The sequence below is a fragment of the Salvelinus alpinus genome, chromosome 19, assembly GCF_045679555.1.
Source record: "Salvelinus alpinus chromosome 19, SLU_Salpinus.1, whole genome shotgun sequence".
NCBI classification, from domain to species: domain Eukaryota; kingdom Metazoa; phylum Chordata; class Actinopteri; order Salmoniformes; family Salmonidae; genus Salvelinus; species Salvelinus alpinus.
In genome coordinates, this window is record NC_092104.1 from 44,597,614 (window position 1) to 44,611,989 (window position 14,376).

The 14,376-nt window shown below is 42.8% G+C and overlaps 1 protein-coding gene across 6 annotated transcripts in view; it reads left to right on the forward strand.

Annotated features, from left to right (window-relative positions):
* Positions 1-803: 803 nt before the first annotated feature.
* The window catches only part of LOC139545700 (ARF GTPase-activating protein GIT2-like), a 39,175-nt gene continuing 25,602 nt past the window's right edge, over positions 804-14,376 (forward strand). Inside the window, exon 1 of one of the 6 annotated variants that reach the window (XM_071353748.1) lies at positions 804-1,518. In XM_071353748.1, coding sequence (XP_071209849.1) covers positions 1,467-1,518 — 52 coding nt within the window. In that variant the 5' untranslated portion in view covers positions 804-1,466. The remainder of the gene's footprint in view (positions 1,519-14,376) is intronic. The other 5 variants (XM_071353745.1, XM_071353744.1, XM_071353743.1 and 2 more) reach the window with 5 other exon arrangements.

The window sequence follows — 14,376 nt, forward strand, 5'->3', positions numbered from 1 at the left end:
TTTCACAAAAGGTGCATATGTGTAATGATCATGCTGTAATCAGTTTCTTGATATGCCACACCTGTCCAGTGGATGGATTATCTTGGCAAAGGAGAAATACTCACTAACAGGGATGTAAACACATTTGTGCACATTTCTGAGAAATGTTTTTTGTGCATATGGAAGGTTTCTGGGATCTTTTATTTCAGCTCATGAAACATGTGACAAACACTTTGCATGTTGCGTTTATATTTTTTTGTTCAGTATAGCAAACCCCAACTTTTTTCCTAACCTTAACCTAATTATCCTAACCTGCTACATTCATTTTCCTAACCTGCTACATAACGTCAAATCTGAAATGAATTTGACAAAATCTGGATGCCTTCTAGCCATGACCACTGAACAACTAGCTAATAGCAAAGATGGTTGATAAATGAAAATAGTTTACTCCGGCCGTTTACCATTGAACAAAATATAAATGCCGGTGTAGTTAAGGGGTGGCTCTCCCATAGACACCAATGTGATAACAGCTGGGACTGGTCTACTTAGTTCCTTGACTTCCACTGAAACAAATGAGGGAGTAAGATGTCTCGCTTCCTCTTCCGACTACTTGTACCACAGCTAGTACTAGCAGAGAGGGAAGAGGAAGCGAGACACCCCACTCGCTGTTTTTCTTCTCCTGGTTCAATGCAAGTCAATGAACTAAGTAGACTAGACCCAGTTGCTATTACATTGGTGTATATGGACACGCCGAGTTAAGTACCCCGGAATTGACAATTTTTGTCAATGGTTAACGGCCTGAGTGAACTATCTTAATTTGTCCATCGTCTTTGGTACTAGTTTGCGCAAATCTTTGGCACACTCTACCAGTTTACATCTATTTTTTTAAATTAAACGAATGTCAGTAGTTGACTAGTCGTTTAACATTGGGCGACTGCCGATTGATCACAATCTACAAAGTATGTTTTATCTAGTGTTACTGCTGTCCACGGATAATTCGTAACCACTCGGCTACATGGTTTTAACTAGTTACCACAGCCAACAAAATTGGCTATATCGTAAAAATTCATGAAAACAAAAATGTGCTTTTGGGTCTTCAATCGAGGTTAGGGTTGGGTATAAGGTTAGCAGTGTGATTATGTTTTGGTTTAAAATCAGATTTTTAGAGGATATATTTGAGAAATAGACGAGGTTTGACTGTGGCTGGAGTAACTAGTGAAAATCCGGCTACAGACCACTTGCGGCAAGAGTTTCCTTCCTGACAATCGCAGCTGCTTGTTGTGCGCAAGCTAGCTAGCGGTAGCTTGGTTGGGGCAAGAAACTAAGATTGAAGAGGGAACTATTTTGCTCCTCGCCAATCAACTGCTTTTTTAAACAACTGGTCATATGTAATTCGCTTAGATAAATTCTTTCCGGTTATCAAATGAGTATAGAAGCACATCAATTCCCTTGACTTTTTTTGAAGGCCTTTTTTTTCTCTGCAAAGGATGTCTAAACGATTAAGGAATAGTGAGGTTTGCGCGGATTGCAGTGTCCCAGGTAAGTCACTTACTGATCAAAGGTGGGTAGCTAGCCACGCCATACATTATTCAGGCAGAATACTTCTATTAACATGGCTAATATATCTATCTATCAGCTATTACTAGTGAGCGTACTTGCTAGCTAGCAAGTAATAGCTGATAGATCTATTTGTATGGCTTGGCTAGCTTCTAGCTACCCAGCGTTGATCAGTAAAATAGTTGATGTGTTGGTGTTTGAAGCTAGCACTGAGCTCAAACGTAAGCATGCGATTAGGTTAACTAAACTAGCTAGTTATGACAGTTTTACAAGCGGTGTCTTCTCTCTATGAAGCCAACATTATCAACTACAGTGTAAAATGTAATTACTGCTGGGTCATTGGTTATAAAATAAACCATCAAGATATCTCCTGAGTCCTTGCGTGAGTCATACAAGTCTTTGCGTGATGTGATCACGGTGCGGTTATTTCAATGTAGTGGTGTTTTGATTTTGCAGGAATAACCATTTCAAACCATTTCAAATTTGCCACAGTGGTCATGGTTTTAGATTCTACTACCTAGAGGTGCTTCCCTTCAATTGCCTTCTGGTATGAGTTTTGACAAGAGTAGGAGAACAGCTGACCAGGTACACACTGCTTCCACATCTGAACTGTGGATGGGTCCCCTAGTTACAGCCTCACACTGCTGTTCATTTTGGGGAAATGAACCAACTGTCAACCTGCGATTTAAGAATGATGCTGGTGTGCCGTCCAATTTGATGTTGTCACTCCACTAAGAGGCTCTTTATCAGTGGTTAGTAAACGAAATCCACTACAAATACCATACATTGTTTATCTGATAGAATAATGAAAATTTCCTAACAATTTAGAGCTCATCCAAAATGTGTAGAAATCATGTAACTTCCTGCTTAGCTGTGAGATTTAGGCTAAGTGTTATGAGGGTTGTTTTGCATAATGTTTAGACTATTTTGTACAGGAATGACTTGATGTCCAATGAGCACAGGAAGAAAAACAGGATGTTGAGTGAATTGACTGGATGCTGAGGATGCAGTGAGAATTGTGGCTATTGTATTTGACTTAGTATAAAATGTGCCTCAGCTATTTTTGTACTTACATTTACATTTAAGTCATTTAGCAGATGCTCTTATCCAGAGCGACTTACAAATTGGAAAGTTCATACATATTCATCCTGGTCCCCCCGTGGGGAATGAACCCACAACCCTGGCGTTGCAAGCGCCATGCTCTACCAACTGAGCCACACGGGACCGTGACTGCTCTCAGTAGGTTCTTCTATCATAGGGAGTTTTAAATCAGTTTAGGCCTATTGAACAAGCATCTTCACGTTTCCTTTTTGTGAAATATTTGTCTAAAACATTTTATTTATTTATTTTTAAACATGGAGGTTAGATGTAATTTGTCAATGGTTGATGTTCTTAGTTAAAAGAGGAACACTGCTTGGTTAGAATATTGGATATCCTTGTTGGGAAATAGGCCTAACCTAATTATTGTGACAATAAGTAGGCCTAGCTGTATGTAGTCTTGTCTTATAGCCGGCTCTCTCAATTGAACCTGGGTACAAGGTTAAGCTGTATACATTAGCCTAGGGTCATTTTGAAGTAGGCTAGCCCATACCAACCTGTTCCCAATGGAATTCCCCACACTTCAATTCATTCACTTTTTGACAGCACCAATTTTGATTAAAAAAAAGGATAAATATAAATAGTCTGGTTAACTGTTTAACAGTCTTATGGCTTGGGGGTAGAAGCTGTTCAGGGTCTTGTTGGTTCCAGACTTGGTAGAATGGTACCGCTTGCCGTGCAGTAGTATAGAGAACAGTCTATGACTTGGGTAGCTGGCGTCTTTGACAATTTTTTTGAGCTTTCTTCTGACACCACCTGGTATAGAGCTCCTGAGTGGCGCAGCGGTCTAAAGCACTGCATATCAGTGCTAGAGGCATCACTACAGACCCTGGTTCGATTCCAGGCTGTATCACAACCGGCCATGATTGGGAGTCCCATAGGGCGGCGCACAATTGGCCCAGTGTCGTTCGGGTTCGGGTTTGGCCAGGGTAGGCCATTATTGTAAATACGAATTTGTTCTTAACTATCTTGCCTAGTTAAATAAAATAGAGGTCCTGGATGGCAGGGAGCTCAGCCCCAGTGATGTACTGGGCTGTACGCACTACTCTCTGTAGCGCCTTGCGGTCGGATGCCAAATCTTTTCAGCCTCTTGAGGGGAAGTGTGTGTGGACCATGATAATTTCTTAGTGATGTGGACACCGAGGAACTTGAAGCTCTCGATCCGCTCCACTACAGCCCCTTCAATGTGGATGGGGGTGTGCTCGGCCCACCATTTCCTGTAGTCCACGATCAGCTCCTGTCTTTCTGACGTTGAGTGAGAGGTTGTTGTCTTGGCACCATGCTACCAGGTCACTGACCTCCTCCCTGTACAGGCCTACCACTGTTGTGTCATCTGCAAACTTAATGATGGTGTTGGAGTCGTGCCTGGTCATGCAGTCATGAGTGAACAGGAAGTACAGGAGGGGACTGAGCACGCACCCCTGAGGGGCCCCCGTGTTGAGGATCAGCGTGGCGGATGTGTTGTTGCCTACCCTCACCACCTGGGGGTGGCCCGTCAGGAAGTTCAGGATCCAGTTGCAGAGGAGGTGTTCAGTCCCAGGGTTCTGGGCTTAGTGATGAGCTTGAAGGGCATTATGGTTTTGAACGCGGAGCTATGGTCAATGAACAGCATTCTCACGTAGGTGTTCCTCTTGTCCAGGTGGAAGTGGTGCAGTGTGGTGTGCATTAGAGATTGCGTCATATGTGGATCTGTTGGGCCGGTATGTGAATTAGAGTGGGTCTTTGATGGTGTTGATGTGAGCAATGACCAGCCTTTCAAAGCATTACATGGCTACAGATGTGAGTGCTACGGAGTGATAGTCATTTAGACAGGTTACCTTGGAGTTTTTGGACACAGGTACTATGGTGGTCTGCTTGAAACATGTAGGTGTTACAGACTGTGTCAGGGAGAGGTTGAAAATGTCAGTGAAGGGTCTTGCCAGCTGGTCAGCGCATGCTCTGAGTACGCTTCCTAGTAATCTGTCAATCTTAACCTGTTTTAAAGTAGGGCTGAGCGACATGGCCAAAATGTCCTATCACGGTATTTAAAAAGAAGTTGACGGTATGACTGTATTTATGTTTTTGAATAATAAAAGTTATACATTTTCTATGAGTAGTGCGTGACCCTAGGGTGGCAACACATACATTTTATGTGATTTCAATGGGTCTTTCTACATTCTGATTGTTTTATACTGTTCAATTCAACTTCAAACAAAAATAATTGATCCATTTCTGCATTTCCTGCTCTCATTTGAGATCATTTCCATACTGCCATGCACGATATGGGCAAACAATTTAGGCCTTATTTTTAACCAAATATTGCAATTGTGATTTAGAGCCAAACTCTTGGGTGGACTGTAGAATTCATGGAAATAGTTAGAATATAATAGTGGGCACTTAGTGTTGTTTGACATGACAATGAATGGAAATGCCAGGGAGGAGTTATTGTGACAGGGTAGGAATGTTTCCTAGGGGGCCCTATAATCTTTGGTCAAGGTCAATTTAAAACCCAAACCAGTCTGTGCATCAATACCGGTATTCCGCCCTAGTTTAAAGGTCTTACTCACATCAGCTATGGAGAGCGAGATCGCACTGTTGTCTGGAACAGATGGTGCTCTCATACATGGTTGTGTTGCTTGCCTCGAAATGAGCATAGAAGAAATTTAGATTGTCTGGTAAGCTTGCGTCATTGGGCAGCTCTCTGCTGGGTTCCCCTTTTATAATCTATCATAGTTTGCAATCCCTGCCACATCTGACGCACGTCAGAGCCGGTGTGGTAGGATTCGATCTTAGTCGTAGCGGGATTTCTTATAAGCGTCCGGATTAGTGTCCCGCTTCTTGAAAGCGGAAGCTCTAACCTTTAGCTCAGTGAGGATGGTGCCTGTTATCCATGGCTTCTGGTTGGGATATGTACGTACGGTCACTGTGGGGATGACGTCGTTGATGCATTTTAATAATGAAGCCGGTGACTGATGTGGTAAACTCTTCAATGTTATTGGATGAATCCCGGAACATATTCCAGTCTGCGCTTGCGAAACAGTCCAGTAGCTTAGCATCCGCTTCATCGTACCATTTACGTATTGAGCACATCACTGGTACTTCCTGTTTTCAGTTTTTCTTGTAAGCAGGAATCAGATGGATAGCGTTATGGTCAGCTTTGCCAAATGGAGGTCGAGGGAGGGATTTGTATGACTTTCTGTGTGTAAAGTAAAGATGATCTAGAGTTATTTCAACTCTAGTTGCACAGGTGACATGCTGGTAAAAATTAGGTAAGATGGAGTTCAGTTTCCTTGCATTAAAATTAGAGGTCGACTGATTATGATTTTTCAACGCCGATACCGATTATTGGAGGACCAAAAAAGCCGATACGATCAATTGGACGATTTTTTTTTTTTTTATATATATATATTTTTTGTAATAATGACAATTACAACAATACTGAATGAACACTTATTTTAACTTAATATAATACATCAATAAAATCAATTTAGCCTCAAATAAATAATGAAACATGTTCAATTTCGTTTAAACAATGCAAGAAGAAAGTAAAAGTGCAATATGTGCCATGTAAGAAAGCTAACGTTTAAGTTCCTTGCTCAGAACATGAGAACATATGAAAGCTGGTGGTTCCTTTTAACATGAGTCTTCAATATTCCCAGGTAAGACGTTTTAGGTTGTAGTTATTATAGGAATTATCGGACTATTTCTCTCTATACGATTTGTATTTCATATACCTTTGACTATTGGATGTTCTTATAGGCACTTTAGTATTGCCAGTGTAACAGTATAGCTTCCATCCCTCTCCTCGCCGCTACCTGGGCTCAAACCAGGAACACATCGACAACAGCCACCCTCGAAGCAGCGTTACCCATGCAGAGCAAGGGGAACAACTACTCCAAGTCTCAGAGCGAGTGACGTTTGAAACGCTTACGAGCCTGCTGGTGCCCACCATCGCTCAGTCAGACTGCTCTATCAAATCATAGACTTAATTATAACATAATAACACACAGAAATACATACATTAATATGGTAGAATCCGGAAACTATCATCTCGAAAACAAAACATTTATTCTTTCAGTGAAATACGGAACTGTTCCGTATTTTATCTAACGGGTGGCATCCATCAGTCTAAATATTCCTGTTACATTGCACAACCTTCAATGTTATGTCATAATTACGTAAAATTCTGGCAAATTAGTTCGCAATGATCCAGGCGGCCCTAACTGTTGCATATACCCTGACTCTGCGTGCAATGAACGCAAGAGAAGTGACACAATTTCACCTGGTTAATATTGCCTGCTAACCTGGATTTCTTTTAGCTAAACATGCAGGTTAAAAAAAATATATACTTGTGTATTGATTTTAAGAAAGGCATTGATGTTTATGGTTAGGTACACGTTGGAGCAACGACAGTCCTTTTTCGCGAATGCGCAACGCTGGTCACGCTAGATAAACTAATAATATCATCAACCATGTGTAGTTATAACTAGTGATTATGATTGATTGATTGTTTTTTATAAGATAAGTTTAATGCTAGCTAGCAGGGCTCCTCGTGAGGCAGGTGGTTAGAGCGTTGGACTAGTTAACCGTAAGGTTGCAAGATTGAATCCCTGAGCTGACAAGGTAAAAATCTGTCGTTCTGCCCCTGAACAAGGCAGTTAACCCACCGTTCCTAGGCCGACATTGAAAATAAGAATGTGTTCTTAACTGACTTGCCTAGTTAAATAAAGGTGTAAAAATAATAATAATAATACATTTGGCGAAATCGGCGTCCAAAATGACCGGCCATTCCGATTAATCGGGCGACCTCTAATTAAAATCACCGGCCACTAGGAGCGCCGCCTCTGGATGTGCATTTTCTTGTTTGCTTATGGGCCTATATAGCTCGTTGAGTGTGGTCTTAGTGGCAGCATTGGTTTGAGGTGGTAAATGGACGGCTATGAAAAATATAGATAAACTCTCTTGATAAATAGTATGGTTTGCAGCTTATCACGAGGTATTCTAACACAGGCAAGCAAAACCTTTAGTCTTCCTTAACAGCTGGTGCGCAATCTCTAATGTTGTTAACAAAGAGACACACACACCTCCCTCCTTACCCGAAGCTGCCGTTCAGTCTTGACTATGCATAGAAAAAACAGCTAGATGTATAATATCCATGTCTTTGTTCAGCCACAACTCCAAAGTGCTCAGAAAGTGACTTTTTGGACCTGAATGGCAAAAGATGCTCGAAGTTGACCCATTTTGCATACCCTGTTGGTAAGCTATTAAATTATATCAAAGTCAACAGTGTATCTTTTCCAGTGATGAAGACATGGATCTCATGGTGGGGTATGCAAAATGGGTCAACTTTGAACACTTTTATCTCTGGAATGTTTTGGCATTCAGTTCCAAAAAGTCACATTCTGACCATTTCTTCCATGAGCAAAAACATAGAAAATAAATGCTGTAAAAAAGGTTTCTAATGGGTTTTCCCCAATGTATTTACCAACAGATAGGGTTACCACTCACTGCAGTTCATTACATCCATTTCAGCATATTTCTATATCCATTTCTCTGACCATCACAATTAATTTGTCAAGGTTCCTCCCTCCCAACACCAGTTGGCCTGGACTGCCCCTCTGTGGGGCTGTTACCAGTTGTTGACTGGGCTTGACAACACCAATCTCTCACTGGATATGAAGACGAAGAGACAAACAGAACTCCGGCTCCCAAGTGGCGCAGCGGTCTAAGGCACTGCATCGCAGTGCTAGAGGCGTCAATACACACCCTGGTTCGATCCAGGGCTGTATCACAACCGGCTGTGATCGGGAGTCCCATAGAGCCGCACAAAATTGGCCCAGTGTCGTCCGGCTTAGGGGAGAGTTTGGCCGGTGTAGGCCGTCCATTGTAAATAATATTTTGTTCTTAACTGACTTGCCTAGTTAAATAAAAAAAGAACGGTGGACCAGGTGTCAGAGCCTGGTCCTCGGCCCATGTCCCCCTCCCCTAACACACACACACACTTCAGCTGTGGCCAGGGAGACATGACAACCCCACTGCCACTCATTTGCAATTTTTGCTTGTCTGTTTATGAGTTGCAATTTTGTTTGCTAGTTTGTCGGTCAATCTGGCAGCCAACCAACAGTATATGTTGGTAAGTTTGTTAGTGTAACTTGAGCTAGCAACATTCAGCTCAATAGAATGCCACAAACAGTATTTTAAGCTAACACACTGCCACCAATATTGTATTTAGACATTCATTGCAGTACTCGCCAAAATTCTTGACTGAAGGTTCTACATCTCTATATTGAACCACAAGGAAGTGAAAGAGCAAGTCACCCAGGGAAGGTGAACGTCTAATCTCAAAACATACAATGAACAAAAATATAAACACAACTTGCAACAATTTCAAAGATTTTACTGAGTTACAGTTCATATAAGGAAATCAGTCAATTGAAATACACGTATTAGGCCCTAATCTATGGGTTTCACATGATGGGATACAGATATGCATCTGTTAGTTACTGATACCTTTAAAAAAAAAAGTATGGGCGGGGATCAGAACACCAGTCAGTGTCTGGTGTGACCACCATTTGCCTCATGCAGCACGACACATCCCCTTCGCATAGAGTTCATCAGGCTGTTGATTATGGCCTGTGGAAGGTTGTTCCACTTCTTCAATGGCTGTGCGAAGTTGCTGGATATTGGCGGGAACTGGAACAGGCTGTCGTACACATCAATCCAGAGCATCCCAAACATGCTCAATGGGTGATATCTGGTGAATATGCAGGCCATGGAAGAACTGGAACATTTTCAGCTTCCAAGAATTGTGTACCGATCTTTGCGACATGGGGCTGTAGATTATCATGCTGAAACATGAGGTGATGGCGGCGGATGAATGGTACGATAATGGGACTCAGGATCTCGTCATGGTATCTGTGTTCATTCAAATTGCCATCGATAAAATGCAATTGTGTTCATTGTCCATAGCTTATGCCTGCTCATACCATAACCCCACCGCAGCCATGGGGCACTCTGTTCACAACGTTGACATCAGCAAACCGCTCGCCCACACAACGCTATACACGTTGTCTGCCATCTGCCCGGTACGTCTGAAACCGGAATTCATTTGTGAAGAGCACACTTCTCCAGCATGCCAGTGGCCATCAAAGGTGAGAATTTTCCCACTGGAGTCGGTTACAATGCCAAACTGCAGTCAGGTTAAAACCTTGGTGAGTACGACGAGCACCCAGATGAGCTTTCCTGAGACAGTTTGTTTGTGCAGAAATGATTTGGTTGTGCAAACCCACACCTTCCTCGGCTGTCCGGGTGGCTGGTCTCATACGATCCTGCAGGCGAAGAAGCCGGATGCGGAGGTCCAGACTCCTGGGATGGTGTGGTTACACGTGGTCTGCGGTTGTGAGGCCGGTTGTACGTACTGCCAAATTCTCTAAAATGACGTTGGAAGCGGCTTATGGTAGAGAAATTAACATTGAATTCTCCGGCAACAGCTCTGGTGGACATTCCTGCAGTCAGCCCTCAACTTGAGACATATGTGGCATTGTGGTGTTTGACAAAACTGCACATTTTAGAGTGGCCTTTTATTGATCATGCCGTTTAAGCAGCTTCTTGATATGCCACACCTGTCAGGTGGATATACGCATTTTGTGCTTAAGGAACATTTCTGGGATCTGTTATTTCAGCTCCAGAAACATGAGACCAACACTTTACATGTTGCATTCATATTTTTGTTCAGTATTTTTATAAACTGGTTTAGCAGGGAAACCACAGCCTAGCCTATTTAGTTTTGACTCTAGGGCTCAGTTGTAGAGAATACAGAGAGTTCTCTAAATGGAGATGCAGATCAGTTGATCACTTCTCTCCTTGGGCTTATGGGGTCACATGAGGAGAATGCATGCCTGGGGCGTTGAGGCAGTCCTCGTGTTAATTCTGTTGCCCCCTACCTCAAAGGAAGCTTGCTTTCTATTGGTTTCAATTGACAAATAAAGATTAGCATACATTAGCATGTTTTGGATGCCTTTGCGCCACACCTTCAAAGAAATTAAATTAGGGGAACGACTGTTGCTTCAAGTAAGAAGTCAGAGAAATCTAATGACAAGCCTTTTAATACTGACTTTTTTAAATTTTGTAGAGACTGTCTGTCTCAGAAGGCCTATCCCTCTGTCTCTCTGTGTGTTTGCTGTTACTTTACCAGCAGCACGGTATGCACAAGTTCAAACAAGTTTCATTTCTCTCTGCAGTTAGCGATCCTCTTTGAAGCCCTGTGTGATCTACGCTGAATGTCTCTTGCACAGTCCTTTTGTCATTATATCCACTCAGACCCCTGCAATACACCATGAGCCTAGAATGAGACTACCATCCCCATATATTGGTTAGTGGAGTGCACATGCCTGTGAAGTGCATATATTTTGTGGCTGGTTGTACGGAAGTCAGTGAAAGAGGAAATGTCTCTTTTGCTCTCTCAGCTACAAAACATAAGAGGATGAGATGTTGGTGCAGTCTCTTTGACACTGTCCATATATGGAAGTGTGTGGTTTAACTTCGCCTTTGCATTCTGCATGACGTCACTACCTAAATGTAGTGAACTGGGGGTTGCACAGTTTAGAGTTATTTATATACAGTGGGGAGAACAAGTATTTGATACACTGCCGATTTTGCAGGTTTTCCTACTTACAAAGCATGTAGAGGTCTGTCATTTTTATCATAGGTACACTTCAACTGTGAGAGACGGAATCTAAAACAAAAATCCAGAAAATCACATTGTATGATTTTTAAGTAATTAATTTGCATTTTATTGCATGACATAAGTATTTGATACATCAGAAAAGCAGAACTTAATATTTGGTACAGAAACCTTTGTTTGCAATTACAGAGATCATACGTTTCCTGTAGTTCTTGACTAGGTTTGCACACACTGCAGCAGGGATTTTGGCCCACTCCTCCCTACAGATCTTCTCCAGATCCTTCAGGTTTCGGGGCTGTCGCTGGGCAATACAGACGTTCAGCTCCCTCCAAAGATTTTCTATTGGGTTCAGGTCTGGAGACTGGCTAGGCCACTCCAGGACCTTGAGATGCTTCTTACGGAGCCACTCCTTAGTTGCCATGGCTGTGTGCTTCGTGTCGTTGTCATGCTGGAAGACCCAGCCACGACCCATCTTCAATGCTCTTACTGAGGGAAGGAGGTTGTTGGCCAAGATCTCGCGATACATGGCCAAATCCATCCTCCCCTCAATACGGTGCAGTCGTCCTGTCCCCTTTGCAGAAAAGCATCCCCAAAGAATGATGTTTCCACCTCCATGCTTCACGGTTGGGATGGTGTTCTTGGGGTTGTACTCATACTTCTTCTTCCTCCAAACACGGTGAGTGGAGTTAGACCAAAAAGCTCTATTTTTGTCTCATCAGACCACATGACCTTCTCCCATTCCTCCTCTGGATCATCCAGATGGTCATTGGCAAACTTCAGACAGGCCTGGACATGCACTGGCTTAAGCAGGGGGACCTTGCGTGCGCTGCAGGATTTTAATCCATGGCGGCGTAGTGTGTTACTAATGGTTTTCTTTGAGACTGTGGTCCCAGCTCTCTTCAGGTCATTGACCAGGTCCTGCCGTGTAGTTCTGGGCTGATCCCTCACCTTCCTCATGATCATTGATGCCCCACGAGGTGAAATCTTGCATGGAGCCCCAGACCGAGGGTGATTGACCGTCATCTTGAACTTCTTCCATTTTCTAATAATTGCGCCAACAGTTGTTTCCTTCTCACCAAGCTGCTTGCCTATTGTACTGTAGCCCATCCCAGCCTTGTGCAGGTCTACAATTTTATCCCTGATGTCCTTACACAGCTCTCTGGTCTTGGCCATTGTGGAGAGGTTGGAATCTGTTTGATTGAGTGTGTGGACAGGTGTCTTTTATACAGGTAACGAGTTCAAACAGGTGCAGTTAATACAGGTAATGAGTGGAGAACAGGAGGGCTTCTTAAAGAAAAACTAACAGGTCTGTGAGAGCCGGAATTCTTACTGGTTGGTAGGTGATCAAATACTTATGTCATGCAATAAAATGCAAATTAATTATTTAAAAGTCATACAATGTGATTTTCTGGATTTTTGTTTTAGATTCCGTCTCTCACAGTTGAAGTGTACCTATGATAAAAATTACAGACCTCTACATGCTTTGTAAGTAGGAAAACCTGCAAAATCGGCAGTGTATCAAATACTTGTTCTCCCCACTGTATATATATGGCTATAGGCCTATACACTGTGGCCAGTTTATTAGGTGCACCCATCTAGTACTGGGTCAGACCCCCCTTTGCCTCCAGAACAGCCCGAATTCTCTGGGGCATGGAAACGTTACTCAATTGGCATCAAGGGACTTAACGTGTGCCAGGAAAACATTCCACACAGTTACAGCCTCGTTTTGCCCATTCTAACGTTCAATCAAACAGTAACCGGGTGCCTGTATGGCTGCTTTATATAGCAAACCACTGCCACGTGACTCACTGTCTGTAGGAGCAAACCATTTTTGTGAACGGGATGGTATACCTAATACACTCAGTGTCCAGTTTATATGGGAGCTATTTGCTATTTCTTATTACTAGCATTGTAATTACAGTGCATTTGGATAGTATTCAGACCTCTTTCCACATTTTGTTATGTTACACCCTTATTCTAAAATGAATTCAATAAATGTTTTTCCTTATCAATCTACACACACACTACCCAATAATGACAAAGCGAAAACAGTAAAAAAAAATATTAAAAAAGTGCTAATTTATACAAAATTAAAAACAGATGCCTTATTTACATAAGTATTCAGACCCTTTGCTATGAGACTCGAAATTGAGCTCAGGTGTATCTTGTTTCCATTGATGATACTTGATGTTTCTACAACTTGATTGGAGTCCACCTGTGGTAAATTCAATTGATTGGACATGGTTTGGAAAGGCACACACCTGTCTATATAAGGTCCTACAGTTGACAGTGCATGTCAGAGCAAAAAACCAAGCCATGGGGTCGAAGGGATTGTCCGTAGCACTCTAAGACAGGATTGTGTCGAGACACAAATCTGGGGAAGGGTACCAAAACATTTCTGCAGAATTGAAGGTACCCAAGAACACAGTGGCCTCCATAATTCTTAAAATGAAAGAAATTTGGAACCGCCAAGACTCTTCCTAGAGCTGACCAAGGACCCGATGGTCACTTTGACAGAGCTCAAGAGTTTCTCTGTAGAGATGGGAGAACCTTCAAGAAGGATAACCATCTCTGCAGCACACCACCAATTAGGCCTTTATGTTAGAGTGGCCAGATGGAAGCCATTCCTCAGTAAAAGGCACATGACAGCCTGCTTGGAGTATGCCAAAAGGCACCTAAAGGACTCAGATCATGAGAAACAAGATTCTCTGGTCTGATGAAACCAAGATTGAACTCTGGACTAAATGCCAAGCGTCACGTCTGGAGGAAACCTGGCACCATACCTATGGTGAAGCATGGTGGTGGCAGCATCATGCTGTGGGGATGTTTTTCAGCGACAGGGACTGGGAGACTAGTCAGGATTGAGAGAAAGATAAACGGAGCAAAGTATAGAGATCCTTGATGAAAATCTGCTCAGGACCTCAGACTGGGGTGAAGGTTCACCTTCCAACAGGACAATGACCTTAAGCACACAGCCAAGACAATGCGGGAGTGGCTTCGGGGCAAGACTCTGAATATTCTTGAGTGGCCCAGCCAGAGCCCGGACTTGAACCCGATCGAACATCTCTGGAGAGACCTGA